General features: G+C 40.2%; 2 protein-coding genes across 3 annotated transcripts; both read left to right on the top strand.

The window, feature by feature from the left end:
• The first annotated feature begins 3675 nt into the window (after positions 1 to 3675).
• Positions 3676 to 14539, top strand: kcnj16a (potassium inwardly rectifying channel subfamily J member 16a). Of its 2 annotated transcripts, none has more exons than XM_079477166.1 (2): positions 3676 to 3756; positions 13029 to 14539. In XM_079477166.1, exon 2 carries the CDS (start codon positions 13040 to 13042, stop codon positions 14201 to 14203), a length of 1164 nt encoding a protein of 387 aa, XP_079333292.1. In that variant the 5' UTR covers positions 3676 to 3756; positions 13029 to 13039; the 3' UTR covers positions 14204 to 14539. The 2 variants fall into 2 exon arrangements, with proteins under 2 accessions (XP_079333292.1, XP_079333293.1); XM_079477167.1 differs by having other exon boundaries at positions 3722 to 3871.
• Positions 14540 to 16359: 1820 nt separating this feature from the next.
• Positions 16360 to 20200, top strand: kcnj2a (potassium inwardly rectifying channel subfamily J member 2a). Its single transcript, XM_079477168.1, has 2 exons — positions 16360 to 16452; positions 18597 to 20200. Exon 2 carries the CDS (start codon positions 18854 to 18856, stop codon positions 20135 to 20137), a length of 1284 nt encoding a protein of 427 aa, XP_079333294.1. The 5' UTR covers positions 16360 to 16452; positions 18597 to 18853; the 3' UTR covers positions 20138 to 20200.
• Positions 20201 to 21889: the final 1689 nt, after the last annotated feature.

The following is a 21889-nucleotide window of genomic DNA, read 5'->3' on the forward strand; positions in this document are numbered from 1 at the left end:
GGAAAAGCAGGTCTGAGATGGAAACATGTGCGTGGAGCCAAGCGGTCGGGTCTCTAACGGGCAGGGCTGAGGAAGGGTGAAAAACGGCCAGGGAAAAGTGTCTATTTCCCCTCGCTGTGCTCCATCAGATTAGCATCAATACGCGGCCTCATTGACAGTAACGTGAGAGCCGTTTGTAACTGGGACAAACGTGAGCTTCACTGGACCACAGGAGGACCAAACTTCCACTAAAAAGCCACGTTTCTAGTGTGCACCCTGGAATCAAATAAACAATCCATTCAAAAGTAGCTGTGAAATGCTATAAACACGAAATATTCACATTTTTTATGTGGTCAATACAGCACGTGTTCCATGGTCATCGAACCCATGACCATTGTACGGTTACCGCAATTTAAGTTACAGGAACACTTCTCTAGAAGTCTGGCTCAGATTCCTGTTTTTCTCTTTAATAGCTCACATGTGAGACAAACAAATGAACCAGCACTGACACCATCACAATGTTCTGTAGACAGGGTGGCCCACAGGGTCCCGGCAGTACAATCGTTTGTTTGTTTATTTGTTTGTTTGGTTAACTTGAAGAACGACACTTAAATAGGGGATGCTTTCTGAACCATTGGACACCAAATACCTTGAATACTCACTGACACGCACTCAAATCCTTAGGAGAATGAGTGCTAAATCATTACCGTGTACCGGTCACGTATCAGGGTCAAAGCTAATTTAACTGGGTGACAACTAACCACAGTGCTTATGCTGATTGATCGTATTGGGCAATTGAGCACACTGCATTGTGGGATACAATATGCCATGCTGTGTGTTCTAGTATTATGCAGCACATTTTAACAAATGTTGTAGATCAGATGTCACCCGGGCAAACAAAACCAGTCTTAAGGGTCAGTTTTTCAAAATTGAGACTTGTACATTATCTGAAAGCTGAATAAATATGATTTAAGTTGGTGTATGATTTGTTAGGATAGATTTGGCAGAGACTATTTGGAAACAAAATTGAGAAAATCGCCTTTAAAATTGTCCAAATGAAGTCCTTAGGATACCATATTACTCACCGAAATAATGTTTTGATATATTTATAGTAGGAAATAAACAAAATATCTTCATGGATCATGATCTTTACTTAAAATCCTAATGATGTTTGGCATAAAAGATAAATGTGTCATTTTGACCCAGTGTATTTTTGACCCATGTCACAAAGTATATTAAGATAACGCTCATACTGTAGAAACCGTATGAGTGGTATAGTAGTTTCAGGAATTGATGCCTGAGACTACATGGCCTGTTGCGTGCCTCTGCAACTGTAATAATACTGTAAAAGAGGCAGGGAATAGTTGTAAATGAAGAATTAAACAAATAAAAGCAGTTTTCATAAAGCAGGGTATATGCAGGAATCATGGAGCTAAATGTAATACTTTGAAGACCTACTTAAGACTCTTTCCATACATTTTAAGACCCCATCGCCACTTCAAGATTGAATAGGTGGTATTGGCGACACTTTAACTTAAATTTACTATATACCGATTGTAAGATAGCACAACTAAACAGTCTTAGTTTTTGATAACTACTTTTTAATACAACATGTTTCAGAAGGGTGGGAAAGAAGCACAAGACTTTTTAAGACCGTGCGAAGACTAACAAAACTCTGATGGTAACAATAATGAGAAAAAAAAGGAATAAAAAAGTGGTTATCATCATCAATACAGTAGAATAGTAAGAAATGAATACACACCTTTAAAGTGAAAACTAAAGCAGAACTTTAACCTGTAAGCGTTTGGATCAGTGCTAATCCTTCTGGGTCCTTGCTGGACTTGACATTGGGAAGGTACCCAACAAATGAAATCTAATCTTAGACACTTAGCTCTTTCTTTTTTCAGTTGAAACGATTTGATGTAATAACAGAGGCTGTTCTTTCTGTTTAAAACAATAAAAGCACATAGTATTTGCAGCAGGCTATGTTGTAAAACGGATTTATCATCTCATGTCTTTTATCTTCTCTGCAACTATATTTTGTCAAGGTGCATATCAACATTTAAAATGCACCTAAATAAAATCAAAAGTCACAAGACATTGCAGTCATTTTACCATTAGTAGTAAAGTCTCATTAAGTTAAATATTTGTCTTTAGGTCAACACCACCTGTATTTCAGAACTCATATATTACGTTATAGGCGTAAACAAGGCTGCTTTAAATACAAAAATGGAGTTAGTCTTCCATAATAATGTAAAAGATACAGAGAAAATTGCATGCAACAAGAGACAATTTAGCAAAAGAAATACAGTATGGACACTTAAATATTGATATAACATTTTTTTTAATAAACATTATATCAACAGAATAATCTTACTTCACAAGGGATAAACTGAACACATTAGACAATGTACATCTATGCTGGTATGCAAAACAGTCGAAAACCCGTTTGGGAACTGCACTATTGAATGACCCAAATCACTTTAAGATCAATGGTTAACAAAAGACTCTATAACTCTTCTCTATAGCCAAACCACCGGCTAAAATGTGTTTCTATTAAAATGTCATATGAATAACATGTGCATTGTTATACATTACTGCTCTTCATATAGAATAACTAAAACTTTCTTTATTGATTGATTTTTGGAAGAAGCGTTTCATAATTTAATACAAGAGGTGCATTTTGGTAAATTAAGACAGCCAAAAACCTAGCGTGAATGGACATGTGCATTTCTAGTTTGAGCTTTAACATTTATGGGTCATTTTTATTTGTAGCAGGATGGAAAAGTTCCGGACGCTGAGCCATAATCTCTTGTTTCCATTGCAAAATATTAGCACAAAACAGCAGTAACCTGCCCGAAGTCGGTTTATAAATGATTTATACCCCATTTCTCAAGCCATGGCGAGACGGCAAGATAATGGTCCTGCGTGTATGAAATAAAAGGAAGATTTCTAACTAAAAGTGGCCATAACTAAATGATGTGGCCTATAGAGACCTATACGAAATTAGTTTTTGAGAGTATGATTGGCTGGGTCATTGACAGCCATTGTGTCCCTCATGGTAACTCTAGACATCTAACAACAAGCAATACAGGTACATGTTGTCTGTGTTTACTGTGACAACATGGCCTCACTCCCGGGAACAAGCACAGCTATATTTTACATCGATTCAATTTGTTACTTGTATGTATTTGTGTATACATACCAAAGCCATATCTCAGTTGCCTGTTTGTATTAGGTGTTATGACAGACATGAAGTCATATTAGAGACTATATTGTCTGGGATGACCATTAATCCAGGTCATATGTGAAGTTCATAAATTTGCAATTGAATGAAAAGGTTCTAAAAAGAAAAGCACAGAGGAAAATGGTAATGCTCAGAGTTTGCTCTTTCATACCGCAGAAGGTTTGATGGATTTCCCGGTTGCGTTTTATTCAGTAAAAGGAAAAGTCATAACAGTTTGTTGGAGTAAAAAAACGAACAAAAAAAAACATGTGCAACTATATTATAAAAAATGTCTTGAAATAAATCTTGTTTCTTTGTTGTGTAAAATATATTAGCATAGTCACTATGGCTCCAAGTTTTCTACAACCACGCACATGCTCACACACACACACACAGCAAGTGTAAATGTTGTCTGCGCATAGGTACAGGTGGGCTGGATCTGTCACACAACCAATCCAGACTCTGCAGCCAGTGCAGTTTGTGTGCAGGACACAGGTGAAAACTTCAAAACACGCCACACTCTCTCAGCGACAGCAGAAGACGCAGAGCAGGTAGGGATCAATATTCTCAGTCTGTTTATTTATGCACTACAAACAGCAATCATCGCTGACCTGTAAGAGACAACAAGACATCATACAAGCAATACATGCTCATCATACCAAAGCAGTTAAGTGCTCGCTTTTCCTAAACTCAAATTTGGCAAAGAATGAATCTAAGTAAGTCTAAGTGTAAAATGCGTGCATCGGTCTGTCTATTTACTCACCCTCATGCCTTCTTGAATTTGTACTTTCTTTCCTGGAACACAAAAGGACTCATTTACAGCAAAATGTCAAAGCTGTGGTTTCTCATTCAACGAAAGTGAACTGAAAATCCTTATTGACAGCGGTAGTCGCAGTGAACAACAGCTTAACTTTATTTTTCCACCTCACAAAAAGGCAGATTTCAATTCAAAGCACATAAAAGACACCTGCGTTTTAGAAGGCAAGAGTGCAAATACTGAAATTGAAAGTCATCGAGGTTTGTAATGAAATAAGGAAGAGTAAATTATGACAGAGTTTAACATTTCTCATTAAACTGCTGACGACCGTCAATGATCACTTAATACAATAGCGGTCAATCAGGTTTACGATGATACCAATTTTTACAGAATTTGGGGAATGAATACATGCAAAAGACCTTTCATTTTTAGTTTTTAAATGGGTACGAGGTGCGGTCATAAATGAGGGAAACCGCCGTCCAAAGGTCCAGTCATCCACCAAATGGTATTCCTTTCTTCCTGTTGTTGTCATACAGAGATCAGGGGCCTGTGAGCAGAGATAAAGAGTCGTCTGGTTTTCGGGGCGTTAGAGGAAGGGCTGTGTCAGGATATGGGCGACACTTGAGCCGTATTTAGGGAGTACATGTACATTTCTTATGCCACCGGTGAACATGCTGTATTCGGAGGAAAATCACTGGACCCGAAAGACCCACACGCTGAATAATATTTCTTTACCAGTGAATTCTATACTTGAAATATAATTTGCTTGTTATAAATTAAACGACAAATATCTGTTCGCAAATATAATTAGTGATGTATGCATTAAGATGAGTTTGGTAGATTGCACGAGGGACTGTTTTTTTAGAATGTCAAAACAGCTGACCGTGCATTAAACATAATGTTGCATAAACATTCCAAGCTAATTTGTTTCTACTGATCTTCAACTTACGCAACGCTATCGTTCAGGTATTCCAGGGACGTTAAGATGTCAACATCTCTGTTTCTGTTAAAGTGTAACAAGCAAAGATTAACGAAGCATAGCTAACAAAGTACGCATGTTAGCGTTAAAGTTACACTTAGCGTATAATACTGCAAAAACGTGCTAAACAATGTTATCCACTTAAATTCTCCTGTAAACAAACCCTGTGATCAACTTCACAAACCATGACTTTGAAAATATAAATCAACTTCACCTGTGATGTGCCATCTTCTAAAATCTGTGATATTTGGGTATTAAAAGCTGCTCTGGTCTGCATGAGCCTGTAAAACTTTAGCTAAATTAAGTGCCTCAAACTTCCTGGGAACACTGAAACTGAAGGTCATTATGGGTGAGACAGGGCCGGGGGCGAAGAACTTCTGCTCCCCACACACGGGATGGTTTCGTGCCACTGAGCCCTGTGTAGCTGCATGGACGTTATGCAGCTTTAAGTGGGCATGTAATGGTCTTGTTAAGCCCTGGAGCAGTGCAGGAAGCAGAGTGAAGGTAGACTATACTAGGACTCTGACATTCAGAACATTGCCATATGTCACCCATCAGCAGTTTATGGTTACACCCTTCAGCTGAGCATGAGCAGAACAATCAATCTGGGACAGAGAGACAACCTAAACATACAGTATAGTAACATATACACACGCCAGTGCGCACAACCGGCCTAAAAGATTTACATTTATGCATTTGGCAGATGCTTTTATCCAAAGCGACTTACATTGCATTGTATTATAAATTTGTTTCTGACAATCTCCTGGGATCGAACCCATGGCGTTGCTAGCGCCATGCTCTAACCACTGATCCACAGGAAAGCTAAACAAAAGATGTCGAACTGCATTCTGTATTTTTTCGTGGACATATTTGCTTGGCAACCGTGAAATTAAATCGCCCGAATTTAGGCTGGTCAACCTGTTACTCATCTGGTAAAACATGGCACTAACAATTAAGGTCAACGGTTTGCCTCCAAGGCAACACATGCATACTGATAATACCTATATCTGATAACACTTTGAGTTACTTTAGATAGAAAGTGCCAGCAAAATGCATGGATGCAAAAGGCTTTGGTGAGATGACCCAAGCTAAGAACTCTCCAATTTACAACTTAAACGTGCTCTGTGTAATATTTAGGAGGATCTACTCACAGAAATGCAATATAATATGCATAACTATGTCTTCAGAGGTGTATAAACCCTTACATAAGGAGTCATTTTTATTAACTAGAATGAGCTATTTCTATCCAAGCAGACACTCCGCTGGTCCCCTAACATTGAATTCACCATGTTGTTTCTACAACATCCCTAAATGGACAAACTGCTTTACAGAACACGTTTCGTAAATATGTTATCTCCTTCAGCAAAGCAGCGAAAAAGCGACGACATCTTTGTCTTGTGAGAGCCATCATAGTGCTTCGAAAGGGAGAGGTGGAGAGAGCTGTTGGTTGCAATTCACAACCTCACCGCTACATGCAGCTGGAATCTAAACATTGTTCTTTTAATAGCTTTTCTTATAAAGTCCTTATAAATCATTACATTCTTTATGAGAAAAAGTGTATGATTAAGTAGCAGAAATGAAGGAAAATTATGTTGCGTTTAATTTGGAACATTCATGATACACGTATATGACCCACTCCAGTATTCTGAGTGTGAAGACTAGGGCCATAAAACTTTTAGGTCTTTAGCCATGTTTACTATCATTTTAATCACAGGCACTTTATGGTCAGGGCTGGCACTAGGCATGGGCAGGGGTGGGCTGAGCCCACCTAAACAGCTGTCTTGCCCACCCAATGACAATAAAAAAATAACACCAAACATTGCAGCATTTTCTATTGGCCGAAAACAACGTCACTCTACTCTCAGGTGGAAACAGAATAGGATGCAAAGGAATTTTAGGCGCACTGCACGCTTGCTTTGAGCTCATTATAACAGCATGTAAAATTAATTGTGCAGTAAAATCTGATTATTTTATTATAATGGGAGTTGTTGCAGTCTTTTTTTTGCTGTTAACAAACAGCTATTATTTGCTATGCAATATATAGGCTAGATTTTAACCTATTGACCGTCAGACTGAAAGCTCAATCTTCAGAAATAAATCTGTCTCCCTCAATCTCGAAGACCCCAATTCATGCTGTAGGTTGTGTCGAAACACTGTGCAAAAGAGTTTAGTTTAGGCGCGCTGCACGCTCATAAACAACAGAGATATGATGTATATTTACATTTACATTTAGGCATTTGGCAGACGCTTACATAGCATTATCCTATACATTTCACATAGGTATCTGCAATCCCCTGGGATTGAACCCACAACCTTGCGTTGTTAACACAATGCTCTTATCACTGAGCTACAGGAAAATGTAAAGTTCATTGTGCAGTGGAATTGGATTTATTCATTCAGTTTTTTTGCTAAATTAAACTGAAGTCAGTGATTGTTCAGTGATGGAGAATGTTCTAAGCTCGCTTTCTTTACAGGCTTCAATTTATGTCCAGTTTACATAACTATATTAATGCGTAAAACATCTATAAAATTTATCAAAAAAGTTACTATATAAAAGGTTATAAACACCAATAATATTTTTTGTTCCTCGCAGTCTTCTGTAATGAATGAATGTTTTTTATATTTATAACATCATAGATCATTTAAATTGCAGTCATATATTGCAGTGTTTGTTGAATTCCAACAAAAGCAAACCTAACAATCAACAGCAATATGAAAGACGGAGAACAAGATAATAAACTCATTTGGAAAAAATCATTTGTTTCATAAAACATTATTTTAACTTATTCTAATACATGTAGAAATACTAGTTTTGTTTTGTTTGAAACTAAATATGAACATACTTTGATTTTTGCGATGTTTCAGTTTTAAAAACACAGATCATCTTCTGACCTGATATCTCCAGTAAATGTTCTGCAAATAAATGCAAATGAAACAATATTTCTATATGACATTTGGTAGAAATGTTGTCAGAAGTTCACAGAAATAAAAAAAATATCATTTTACCAAAACACATTCACATCAGAAAAAAATTAAATACTTTTCAAATGGCATCTTAATTTTTTTCTGCAGCTATATACTGTATGTATGGTTAGGGTATATGCCCACCCAGGATATCTGCTAGCCCACCCTTCTGCACCTGGCAGGAACCGGGCCTGTTTAGGGTTGGTAGTTTTGGCAAATGCATTCCCCTAAATCTAGTCATACATTCCATCCATCCATCCATTTTCTACCGCTTATCCGGGGCCGGGTCGCGGGGGCAGCAGTCTAAGCAGAGATGCCCAGACATCCCTCACCCTAGACACTTCCTCTAGCTCTTCCGGGGGGACACCGAGGCGTTCCCAGGCCAGCCGGGAGACATAGTCCCACCAGCATGTCCTAGGTCTTCCCCGGGGTCTCCTCCCGGTCGGACGGGCCCTGAACACCTTCCGGGGAAGGCGTCCAGTAGGCATCCGTAACAGATGCCCAAGCCACCTCAGCTGACCCCTCTCGATGTGGAGGAGCAGCGGCTCTACTCCGAGCTCCTCCCGGGTGACCGAGCTTCTCACCCTATCTCTAAGGGATCGCCCAGCCACCCTGCGGAGGAAGCTCATTTCAGCCGCCTGTATCCGGGATCTTGTCCTTTCGGTCATGACCCAAAGCTCATGACCATAGGTGAGAGTAGGAACGTAGATTGACCGGTAAATTGAATTAGTCATACATTCATAAATGTTAATCGACCATGGTGACTCCACACAAAGCTGAATGGCAAAATATTATTTTGTATTACAGCTAAGCATGCAGAGTCAATTACAAGTATTCAATTGATGGACTGACATGCCCAAAAAGTCGAAAAGAGTCCAAGAATCTGACAAAGCTGGCTCAAGCAATGGTGCAATGGTTTGGGCTTGTCCAGTGACAGACCTGTTTGGAAACCGTAATTATTTGTAAAAGTAATTAGAGAATAGTTGAAATTGTGCTTCACAGTTGTATTGCACGGTTTCAACTCAAATCATTCTGCTTTGTCTTGTTGCCCAAACATGCGATGGAGACAAAAAGCCCTCAAAAAGAAAAACAACCATTGGTATTCCACAACAGAATACACCTGGATGATACTCTGATTCTGTCACACGACTACAGAAGCATTGCTACATAATCTGACATGTATGGCTGTCGAGAAGGAAGTGAACTCTGGTTCACTTCAGACAGTTAGCTGGTGAAACCTACAGTCCGGTTTGGCTGGATGGGAGCAGCGATCAGAGCAGAAGATGTTTACAGTGGTTTGGCTGTGATAGATCAGACCACTGCCAAAGGCTCTCCCAAATGGATCCTTCCAATTTCTATCCTCTTTAAGTGTTGCAGTTCGAAATAGTTTCCTTTAACGGTTAATGGAGAAGCCCAGGACTACACCCAGATGACAATTGCTGCTGCCCTAGCCGAGCATCTACTTTCCTGCAGTGTGAAACCTCTGAGCCCATTTTTAATCCAGAATAAACTTCTAAAAAACATAATAGCAGTCTGATAAAAAAGTAAATTATGTGAAACCACAATTGTTTCTGGCAAATCCTTTTTTGGGGGGGGGAACCAATGCAACTGCAACATTTTCCCAGACTTAAGCAACTCACTGTGATGTTTTACAAAAAGGTTGCATTTGTTAACATTAGTTGATGCATTAAATAACATGAACTAACAATGAACTATACTTACACAGCATTTAATCTTAGTTCATGTAAATTTAAAGCGGCCGTATCTCAGACAGTTCCTGCATATCTAAAGTTAATCTTGAGTACCTACAGAATAGTTTCGCACCCTTAAAATATCCATAGAGTCTTTAGTTTGATCACATTTATAAAAGACAGAAACAGCTGTACGATCATTTCCGAAGACATACGACGCATATGGGTGGATGGGGCGGCGGAATTAAAGCATGTGCGCACCCATTGCCAACAAATCACAGACATATGACTCGGATTCACTTACCGCGTGCAGTTCATGTCCGGCATTTTTCAGCACTGGGACCGCGCCATCTATCGGTTTTTAACGATCTCCAAATCCAGCATTGTATCCAACGTGTATATAACATCAATCACTGAAATGCTGTGAATAAATAAATACACCTCCACTTCCCTCAATATCGCAAGAGTGCAGCCAATATTGATGATGGTAGGCGGGTTTTCCTATCCCGACGCGTGGATGATCTATTTCTTCTAAATGGATTTTCATGTTCGGAAAAAACTTTCCGAAACCTATAGGAACGCTCGGAGAGTGTATCGAGCACGGAAATTTATGATTTACTTGTAATTACTTTAGATTAAATGCATATATGTAAATATAAAATACGGGCCAGAAGCATCCATTAAGAAAAGTTTTCCCATTTCCCATCTTTCCCATTTCATTTGTATATTCATGCAGAATCTATAACAACTATTATAAAAAAGCGTGACACCTAGGAGTGTTGTTCATTTGTTTGATGCGAAACGCTGAACAAACAGTAGATTTGCAAGGCATTAGTACTTCAATTACAGACAAGCACGTGTAAGAATTACTCAGCAACCCAAGCTATCAGGTGAGAAGGGACTAAGAAAAGAGAGCAAGCATTGAAGATATTGGATTTCTCTGTACACAACTTCCACACAATGCTGTGACGATTCTAAGAAGCCCACAACCTGGAAAAATCACAATGGTTTGTTGCAATGAGCTCTGTATCCCCAGGCAACCGATCTATTATGATAAACTGTATTGACACTAAGCAAAGAGAACATAGAAAAAAAATGACCAAATGGTAAACATTCCCAGATTGTCATCTTAAAATAGATTCGGGAAGCCAAAACGTACCGGTCAAACCAACATCTGACAAAACTCTTATGAAAAGAAAAAATAACCACTACAAAATTCACATCTACAGTAAATCTTTCTCTTTTGTGAATTGATTCCCCTAGTATAACATCAAAAGACCAGAGACGTCCAATACATTCTTCTTCTTCTTTTCAAGTTGTGGCAGAAATTTTACCTTCATCGTGTTCTTTTACAGTAAGTGCATAAAAAAATCCACAGTTTAGTGAAGGGTCACAGAGTCCAATGTAAACAAGTGCATTTAGGAGGAACATGGCTGTATCTCATTCACTTATACTTGAAGCTGAAGACATTGCACAGATAGAGACAACTAAAACTGAATTCTTCATCTAACATTGTGTGTTCCCCGAACACTGAAAAATCAACAGTTTACGTAGTGTACAACTAGACTGAGGCTGTTTCCAGTCGTGAAGGGCCAGCTGGAAGTACATCCTTTGATAAAGGACAGGGACGCGTTTAAATCAAAGATGCCAGGAATTCACGTTAAGACAAGATACATGACGTGCGTGAGATGTAATTACAAGTATCCGTTCGCTGTTTATTCCACGTTAAACACAGACGGACGACGCTATTATGGGTGGTGTGGAAAATTTCATAAGTTGTGTGATGTGTGTATGAGGTTAGGTGTGTGCGTGTGTTAGTACGAAAGAAAGTAAAATAGCAAAAGTGAGGGGAAACTAAGTGGTTGTCGGTGCAGAGATTTGTTTTGCCACAGGCAACGTTTTGCTGCTGCGTCATTACCCCAAAAACATATTTTTTATGGCATCTCATTCATAAATGCGAGGTGTGTGTGTGGGGAGGGTATCTGTATGTTTGCGCTGGTGTTAGGCTAAACGGCAAACAGAAGAAACTACATCATCTTGCCAAAGGGGAAAGTCCACTTTTGAGCCTTATGATGTAAAATTAACAGACACAAGCGCTATGAAGTGTCCAGAACATGTCTGTTTGCATAACAAATGTTTATGCAAACATAAGTTATAGTTTGCATTTCATTACAGGGAAAATACAGAGAAACCAGTCTAGACTTGCATGATCTGGAAAGGGGGCACCTGTTTTCTCACAGAAACCTAAATGTATTTGAACGGCAGCCAAGGTTGCTGCTTTCTCAGCGAGTTGGCTCCAAACCTTTCTCCTCATTGAGACATTAATTCACCTTTGACTCCTTGATCTTGGACCAAAAACGCCTGGTCGCTACACTGGGCTGATGTTGATATCCCCAAGCTCAGCCTGTGTTAAGTCATCAGCATGACATGGCCAAACCACTGACCGCAGACCGTCTCCTGTTCCACACATCACCACCCAGCCTTAAAACAGCTTGAAAAGTTGGCCCCAACAAAACAGCTCATGTCACACCAAGCGACAAAACATGGTGCTGTTCACAAAATATGTTCTCGTAAAGGTTTTGCGATTACCGCATTTAGCAAAAATGCACTTAAACAACATACCACGATCTGTGTTAGTCCAATTTACTTACACCGACAAAAAACAACAAACTCAAGCCATTGCAAGGTATGATAGGATGTATACTGTAAAAATGTACACACAACAACCTGCCTTTTAATTGAGACAATTTCAAAAACAAACTATACCACAACAACTGCTTGTAAATACATGTTAACGGGATAATAAATGTAGTTACGCTGTATCAATCCAGCAAACTTCATCAAAATCACTTTTGAACACTTAAAAATTATTGTTTAAATAGGAAGAAATTAACTTCCCCATTACAATTTGAAATGCCAAAGTATTGGTTCCTATGGTTGTATTTAGCTAAAGTGCAAATCCACATAGGTCAAGAACAAGTCACCATCACATCTAGTGTTTTTGTCTGTTTTGTGTCATCATTCTTTTATCCAACATGCTTGATGTCAAAATCACTAGAAATACAGTATACCAAATGCATCAAAAGTAGAACTTTTGGAGACTTTTGTTCGTTTTTCATTCCATGAATATACAATGAAGGCGCCTTTGAAATTCTAAAAGAAAGCAAAAGCAACATAAAATTATTATTGAAGTTCTAAAACTATAGAGTTACAGTATATTCAAGTTATCTGAAGTCATACTCTATCAATTCATTCATCAATTTAACTCTGAAACTTGCTATATGAAACTGTCAAAATTCCTTTTTGGAAAAAGCGGCTGAATTTATGTTTTTAAAAACAACACATGAATTTAGCATTTTTTGCATTTGTTTAATGTCAGTGCAGTGTGATGAGTATACGTAAATCTGACTGTGCATATTCTCTCGTCTCTAGACTGACGCAGCATGAGCTCACGTGCACCAAAGTATTCTGGAGTGACGTGCAGTGATGACGTACCCAGCGTGCTCGCTGAAGACAGGTGCAACACCAAGAGAAAACGATATGTCAAAAAAGATGGGAGCTGTAACATGGAGGTGCGTAACGTTCCAGAAAAGTGGCTCCTTTGGGTCACGGACATCTTCACCACCCTGGTGGAGATTCGCTGGAGGGTCATGCTCTTGACCTTTGCCCTGTCTTACATTTTATCATGGCTCTTTTTTGGAATTGTGTTCTGGATCATTGCACTGACCAACGGCGACATGAAGGACCCTACCAATGAGCCGTGCATGTATGAGGTTCGAAGCTTTACGGCAGCTTTTCTTTTCTCTTTAGAGACCCAGACCACCATTGGTTACGGCTTCCGGGGCATGTCCGAGAACTGCATGATTGCCATCATTATAGTTACCATTCAGGATGTCATTAGCGTCTTTATCGACACTTTTGTCATTGGTATTGCAGTGGCCAAGATGGCCTCTGCCCGTAAGAGAGCCCAAACCGTTGGTTTCAGCAACTGTGCTGTGGTCAATTTACGTGACGGGCACCTGTGCCTGTCCTGGCGGGTGGGCGACTTTCGCAGGAACCACATGGTAGATGGAGCGGCACAAGCCCAGCTGGTGCAGCACACAGAACACGCCACGGGGAAAGTCGACGTTTCGTACAAAGATCTCAACGTTCAGGAGAGCAATATCATCCTAGCCACCCCAACAACCATAGTTCATAAGATCGACTTTAGCAGCCCTTTGTACAAAATGAGCTTGCAGGACTTGAGGAAAGAGAGCTTTGAGCTGGTGGTATCTTTCACCTACACGGACGACTGCACAGGCACACTACACCAGACACGCACATCCTACACCCCGGACGAGATCCTGTGGGGCCAGCACTTTCAGGAGATGATCAGGGTCACCCACAAAAACTACAGGGTGGACTACGCCCTGTTTAACCACACGGTTAAAATCTTGGTCCCAGAATTAAGCGCAGAGGAGTATGACCTTAAGAAGAGCACAGAAAAGCCAAAACACAAACCACTCCACATAAGTTGTCCCACAGCAGTTGTGGAGTTGGTTAATGGGAATAGTCTCGAGGCAGAAACAGCATCCACCAGCAGTGCTGTCCAAGAGAACAAGCTATAACATTGGTTCTGACATATCTTGACTCTACTATAAAGCACTTTAAACGGGGCTTCCTCAAAAGGCATCAATAAATGTAACAATATCGTATTTAAACTTAGCTGAAGTATTGCTTGTGCTGTAAGTGAGTGGGACAATCTTTAAATGCCCCTTTCTAAGAAAAATAGCTTCTGGACTTACACTGGAATCGCCATGTGGGTTTTTTTGGCCTTGATAAGAAACCAAAAATAAAATGTATTAGACTTACTGTATGTTTTTGTATATCTAATGTAGCAGTCTTGCACAAACTTACTCTTCGAATAAAACACACATCTTTACTTGCTATGAGATCATAGAGGTAATAAAACGTTGAGGCACATTACTGGCTCTTACATTACAACCTTTAAGGTTGTTGGATATCCAAATTTCGCACTTGACCTACATGCGAGGCTATGGTTGCATTTTAAAGACACTGGCGTTAACCTGACCAAACTCTGGTCAGTCAGAGTATCTTTGGCATCAGCTGAGGAAGTCCAGAACATTGTTCCAACTTATTTTGCAAGGCGGTTAACCTTTCCGTCCAAACAGCTAATAAAATATTTTGGAAACAGAGGCTCGTCGCAATGTGCACTGGGTAACCAGCAAGCACCCAGTTCCCCCTGAGGACAATTTAACAGGTGATATCAGAAGCATTCAAACTACAGCATTGACAAATGATGACTTAGTTCCAGTAATAGACGCCCCTTACAATTGTTAATTTATAATATATTCCTATATTATACAGTTTTATATACCATTATATAAATAAACGTAAATTAATGCAATTAACAGTATTATAACAGTTACCAAACAGTAATATTTATCCTATTGACCCCACCCCAAGCACGTGACATCAAATCAAGCACTCGATGTCCTTCTTAAGATACACCAGTGGCACGTATCTTGTCAGTTATTAACAAAAAACACATGGCCACCAGAGTAAATATAACGGAACTGTAGGGTCTCGGGAGATTTTCCTCGGAAGTCTCCAGCTCTCCACCTTGTGGCCGGACGCGGCGCTGTTCAAGCGTCGATTCAAATTAGGCTGAAAGGTAAACAGAGAGCTCACCGCACCACGTTTTGCCTATAAATAGTGCGTATTATTTATAGACTCGGACAAGAAAGTAACTAAAATAAGCTCTTTGAAACAGCTTTACAAACACAAGTCGAGCACGGCTCATTGCATATGATAAGTAAGCAGTGTGTGACACGCAGCAGCCAGGAAGAGCAAAGGCCCGTGAAACTACAACTGCTGAGTTTCATTGAAACTTTCCTTTGACTGTACCGTAAACATCATTCGTTTCTTTTACAGGGGTCATGTTTGCAACACGGTGTAGTCATTATGCCTTCGGGTGAATTCTGGTAGATCGTGTCAATATCAAAAAGTGTTCCTACCCAATTTCACCCAAAATAAACAACACAGTAAGTTATAGGATTCTTGCACAAACACCTTGCTCGAGACCGCAGGGGTGGCAAAACTTTGAGGTGCATGGCCAACGCTTCTGACCTTTACAATTATTATTATCATTATCATTTTGTGATTCTATTTTGGCTAAACGACAAGAAAAGTCTAAGGAAAACAGCTGGGTGCTTTATGTCGCGCTTTTAGGCATTCTTTCATATTTGTGTCATTATATTTATGAGCATATTTTGTATTTGACAACTGTTTTTATAACCAGATGCAGAACCAATTGAATTCGTTGGTAACGAAACGTTTAGAAAAACGTGCTTACGTCAGCTTCATTCCATCGGTAAATGTTGTGTCACGTACCCTGTGCCGCGCGTTTGTGCGTAAAACACAAAAATACGTACCACGTGCCGAGTTAATATCCTACATTAAATCTTATGATGTGATTCGTTCGGTTCTGCGTCGATTCTCGAAACAAGACAAGGACTGTGTTTTCTCACAGAGTTCAATATCACCTGTGTTTGCCTCTTACACTTGCTGTGCAGTCAGAGCTTTATGCGCGCGTGAAACTCTCACTCTCTCCGCATTGGTCGGTTGTAAGGGAGAGGGCGTGGCAAACCGGTGCGTGTATTTAAATGCATTTGAAGCCTAGACGCAACAGCACATAAGTTACGCCGCTAACAAGTGGAGGCAAATATTTCTGTTCGTTTATATAAAACACTACAGATCGTTCGTGGAGACAACATCATCAATGAGGAGACCCCGTGGATAGTAAACGTTTCGTAGGGGATATATAGGCGCTTTCTTTTCATTTACAAATTCTTAGGTAAGTGTGCATTCCATACGGGCATATGTGCATTTCAGTTTACATGCCTTGATACATGCGGAATAAATAGCGAAATTCAAATAAGTTTTCATTCATGCGGATTGCATTGTTCAGTACGAGTTGAATTGAATATGCGAGCGATCGATCTGTTAAAAACAGGACTCGACATCTTAGAACAAATGACATGCTTTCGGTCTGGCATAGTCACTGGGAAGAAATATGGGAATGACTCGTTTTTTCTCCCGCACCTGTTGACGTCTCAGTGCGGTCTGTTATCGTATTATGCATATAGTTGCATAGGTTGAATGTCGATTCTTTTTCGTAGTCTGTTCTTCTGAACTGACTGTGCGCATTTGTCTATTTGAAGCACAGCTGCGCTCAGCAGTTGTCAGCCGTCAGTCGCCGGAGAGACCAGTTCTGCCTTAACTTGCCATTTCCATCTAAATTGCATCTTAATTTGTAGGTCAAGACTATTCACGCCACCCACTGTATATTGTTATCAAGTATAACGGGGAAAAGGACATTTTTGCCCTAAAATATGCAACTCAGTGACGAGAATTTGAAGAACATCCTAACTAGATCACTTAAAAGAATGTAGACTTTTATGTAACATTTTCCATTGGTATTCACTAGCACACGCCAACAAAATAAACTTCTTTCCTGGATACATAAACATTGTCATATTACGTTTCACGTAAGATTATTTTGCGTCTATCTACTTGGTAGGGACCACATTTAAAACGAGGGAGAAAAGGGAGGGGGGTGTGAAATAAAATAACAGATCAATTATTTAAAGCATATAAAATGGGACCTTTTTCAGTTATGGTTGCTGGTAGGAACATTGAAGGCAGAATAGAAGCTTTAATGAGTTGTGTATTAGACATCCCAGGGGAATTGTGACAGGGCTGTCATTATACTGCTCAGAGAGAAGACAAGTTCCCAAAGGACAAGCTCTCAAGTCAACAAGCTTGGTGTGGGTCCCTGCTCCGAGTCTGCACCCTACAGAAAACCAGTCTTAGCTTGTTTTTACCTTTGCTGATGTTTAAGCAAAAGTTCAGAATGTTATGTGCTTTGATTTGGTCAGGCACAAACGACAGTATATTTGCATCAGAATGCATGCTTTAAGGTTCCATTGAGACGAAGAGTAAAATTTCAAAGAAAATGGATACATGAAGCAAATTCAGCTTTCAGGCTTTTACCTGGATTGTACGTAAAATCTCTTTTAAACGACGTATTTAAAGCTTCTTATTAACATTCAGCAGACTTCAAATGTATTATAAAGGCTTCTGGTGTTGAGTAAGCTCTGAAGAGTTTTGACTGATTAGATGTTTTTTTGCCAATTTGCATTAGTGCTCTGATAATAGACATACATGACTGAGCAAAACAATTTTCCATCCACCCAAAGTCTGATTACCACAGTATGTGAAAACGGGTATTACTTATGGTCCTGTGGGCAATAAGGCAACAAATGAAAGCGCATCAACAGGCAGGCTGCCATGGCATTAACAAGTTATGTGCAGTACTGTTTTGTAAAGACCGTAAAATTCCTGGAAAACTGCCTATTGTGACAATGCAGTACATTTTCAATCGAAGAGTAAAAATAGTGCAGTTGAAAAAAAATAAATTTTTGAAAGAGCACAACCAACAAAAGTAATGAATGATCCAACGGTTAAAAGGAATGTTTTTTAAATGATTAGCCTTTATCGTTATATGCAGCCTCGCTGAGCTTCAGATTGAAAGAAGTCAGACTTTTGTTAAGCTTTGTTATTTTGTCTGTTTTGAGTGAAGTCTTGTTGGCCCACTGTGCTGTTTTTTTCTAAATTTGAAAGGAATGGTCAGCATCCTCTTAAGTTTCAAAGTACGAGTATTTGATTAAGCACATACCATGCATCAAAGTAAGTTTTTTTCCACGTGATGCTAAATTCAGATGAAAATGTGAACGTTATGATCTAATCAGTGTACACATTTATAAATTCAAGCTGCGGAGACATGAGAATGTGTGAGAATTATGTAAATCGTGTTCCGTCTCTGAGACTTTATTGTGATTTTGGCTAAACTTTTTCAACCAAACTGAAAGGACCATATTGCTTTGGTTTTTGTGAACGAATTCTAACTGTTACATCTTGCCTCTTTGTTTATGATAGGAAATTTGATTGATGACATCACCAGATCCAATGAGACATGCATGACCAGTCCACCACTGGCTCTTTAGACCTTTCTGCCAATCAAAAGGTCCTACTGGAGCAAAGAGACGCCTCCTGCGTCCGGCTCTGAACAACCCCACCATTTCCTGCTTGTGTTGGTCCCCGTGAGTGTTTCAAAACTGTTTCTCCAACGCTTTTTCCAGAAACTAAGACTGTTTTCCAAAGCAGAAACAGCACAGACCTCCCAGACTGAGGTGATGGGAAGTGTGCGGGCCAACCGCTACAGCATTGTGTCATCAGAGGAGGACGGTATGAAGTTGGCCACTGCTGCGGTACCCAATGGGTACGGTAACGGGAAGAGCAAGGTACACACCCGTCACCAGACCCAGAGCAGGTTCGTGAAGAAGGACGGACACTGCAACGTTCAGTTCATCAATGTCAGCGAGAAGAGCCAGCGCTACCTCGCTGACATCTTCACCACTTGCGTGGACATTCGCTGGCGATGGATGTTTGTCATTTTCTGCTTGGCGTTCTTGCTGTCCTGGCTCTTTTTTGGATGTATCTTCTGGCTGGTGGCCATATTTCACGGAGACCTGGAAAATGGCAGCCCAAAGTGCGTCTCGAACGTAAGCACCTTCACAGCAGCGTTTCTCTTCTCCATTGAGACGCAGACCACTATCGGCTACGGCTATCGCTACGTTACAGACGAGTGTCCCATCGCGGTGTTTATGGTGGTATTTCAGAGCATTATAGGCTGCATCATTGATGCCTTCATCATCGGTGCTGTTATGGCTAAGATGGCAAAGCCCAAGAAGAGGAACGAAACGCTGGTGTTCAGCCACAACGCTACGGTTGCCATGAGGGACAATAAGCTATGCTTGATGTGGCGCGTGGGCAACTTGCGCAAAAGCCACTTAGTGGAAGCCCATGTTCGTGCTCAGCTCCTCAGGTCTCGAACTACCGCTGAGGGGGAATTTATTCCTCTGGACCAAATGGACATTGACGTCGGCTTCGACAGCGGCATCGATCGCATCTTCCTGGTGTCGCCCATCACTATCGTCCATGAGATTGACGAGGACAGCCCGTTCTATGACATGAGCAAACAGGAGATGGAGAACTCTGACTTTGAAATCGTTGTTATCCTGGAGGGTATGGTGGAAGCCACCGCCATGACCACTCAGTGTCGCAGCTCCTACGTGGCCAGCGAGATCCTCTGGGGACACCGATTTGAGCCCGTCCTCTTTGAGGAGAAAAACTATTACAAAGTAGACTATTCTCGCTTTCACAAGACCTACGAAGTGTCCAGCACCCCCTTGTGTAGTGCAAGGGACTTCGCTGAGAAAAAATACATCCTGTCCAACTCGAATTCTTTTTGCTATGAGAACGAGGTGGCCCTTTTAAACAAAGAGGAGAAAGAGGAAGGGAACGGCGATAGTTTGGGCCCTGGGGAGACGAATACAGACACTAGCTCGGACTCTGACCACAGCCAGGCCACCGTTCCTTTAGAAACACGGCCTTTGAGGCGGGAATCTGAAATATGACTGTGCAGAACTTGCGGAAAGGTTTAACAGACACCTTTTCATTCAGGCACGTTGAGCTGAACTGAGCCCTTGGCGAGGCAGACTCAAGCTAACGGTACAGTTACGAGGAAGATTGAGTGGAGAAACTGTACAGAAGTGTTCCTACGAGTATGCATGGTTAAATAAACACCGCATAGAGGCACTGCATAGCTATTGAAGAATGCACATCAAAGCAAGGAGAGGGTTACCCAATTAGACTGTGGTTTGTAAATGACACGAAGCTGGGAGATATGCTAGGCAAAACATGAAAATGAGCAGGCATGTGTCCGTGTGCATTTGACCTGAACAAGTTTGATATCTCTGACATTTGAATACTTCTGTTATTCACTCCTGCTGCTGCTATGAAAGTTAAGTCCCTTACATTTTAAATTGGCATGGAAATTTGCACCCACATGTTATCCATTTCAATGACAAAATTACTAGACTTGTTTGATACATTTTAGGAACATGATCTTTTAAAGATGTGGGCGAAAACGCACAGAACCATGACTGTTTATTGCGATACATCAGACAGGGTCTTTACATCAGTATCAGAGACATCACAGACATTTGTCCGTAGAGACAGATAGAGTGAACGTGTTATTGAATGTCTTTCTACAAGTGCTGCTACGTTGCATTTTAAATCAAGTTTGAGACTTAAACCAAAGAGTATTCAAAATGATCTTTCGGTAAATTATTTTTTAGGACGACAGACAAGTCAGAACATGGAGTACAATATGTGTATATATATATATATATATATATATATATATATATATTTGGAAGTGGACTGAAATTGTTTTGTTTGCTTATGCACGTGTATGGTCTATTTTAGCGATTATTGTCTTATTCGAAGCCAAATGTGTACAGGAAAAAGATGAAATATAAAATTGAAAATAAGAAAGCTACAGGTTAGCCTACCTTATTTTCAGGTAATCTCTTATTTTCTTCCCATAACTTCAGTGTTACAGTAGTTTAGTGCTACATAAGTGTTTGGGTTGAAAACTGTTGCTAGAAAACCTTTAGATGTAAGGTTCTTTGCATGGATTACACATATATTCATTTACAGGCAGTGTGAGTTTGTTATGAAGGTTTGGGTTCATAGACTTTTTAACGTAAACAAAATTCACTTTCTCGTCTGATTTAAACCTTTTTTAATAAATCATTATTGCTCAATCAACTTTAACCTCGCCTGACAAACTGCAATACAACCCTAATGACTCATATGGCGGGTGTACCGAGAGCCGGGTATGTAAGACTGGGTTATTAGACCGAGATCATGGTACTGTGATCCAATGACAATCAGAACGCAGAATCTGAGCTCAGAACCGCACTTGCACACGAAAACGTGCACCTGTGATATCACGCCTTGATAGTGATGTCGAACCTGTATCCTGTTTTCTTAAATAGGCCTGCCTGAAGTCATTCAAAGATGGCCGCTAGAGCACGTTCTCCTGAAAGCTCTATAAAGGGAGACGATAAATTAGTCATAAGTCTGTGTTAACAAAAAGAGTATAAATTGCTTTTAGTACAACTTCATCCATAGTTTCTCGCACTTGATGAACAGCCAAACGTGCAGTAAGCCTGGTGTGTACCGGACTTCTGCTGGCTCACGGGAAGCAAATGCTTCTTTTGTTGACTGAATGTCTATAGGCAGCATTTCTCTTTGTTTTAAATATCCCCATACTTAAGTCGTTTTGTATCGGTCTTCCCTAATGTACTGAAAACTAAAAC

Source organism: Barbatula barbatula, assembly GCF_947034865.1.
Source record: "Barbatula barbatula genome assembly, chromosome: 16".
NCBI lineage: Eukaryota > Metazoa > Chordata > Actinopteri > Cypriniformes > Nemacheilidae > Barbatula > Barbatula barbatula.

Excerpts from the sequence above, each read along its gene's own strand:
- kcnj16a (XM_079477166.1), top strand. The coding sequence starts at position 13,040 with ATGAGCTCACGTGCACCAAAGTATTCTGGAGTGACGTGCAGTGATGAC.
- kcnj2a (XM_079477168.1), top strand. The coding sequence starts at position 18,854 with ATGGGAAGTGTGCGGGCCAACCGCTACAGCATTGTGTCATCAGAGGAG.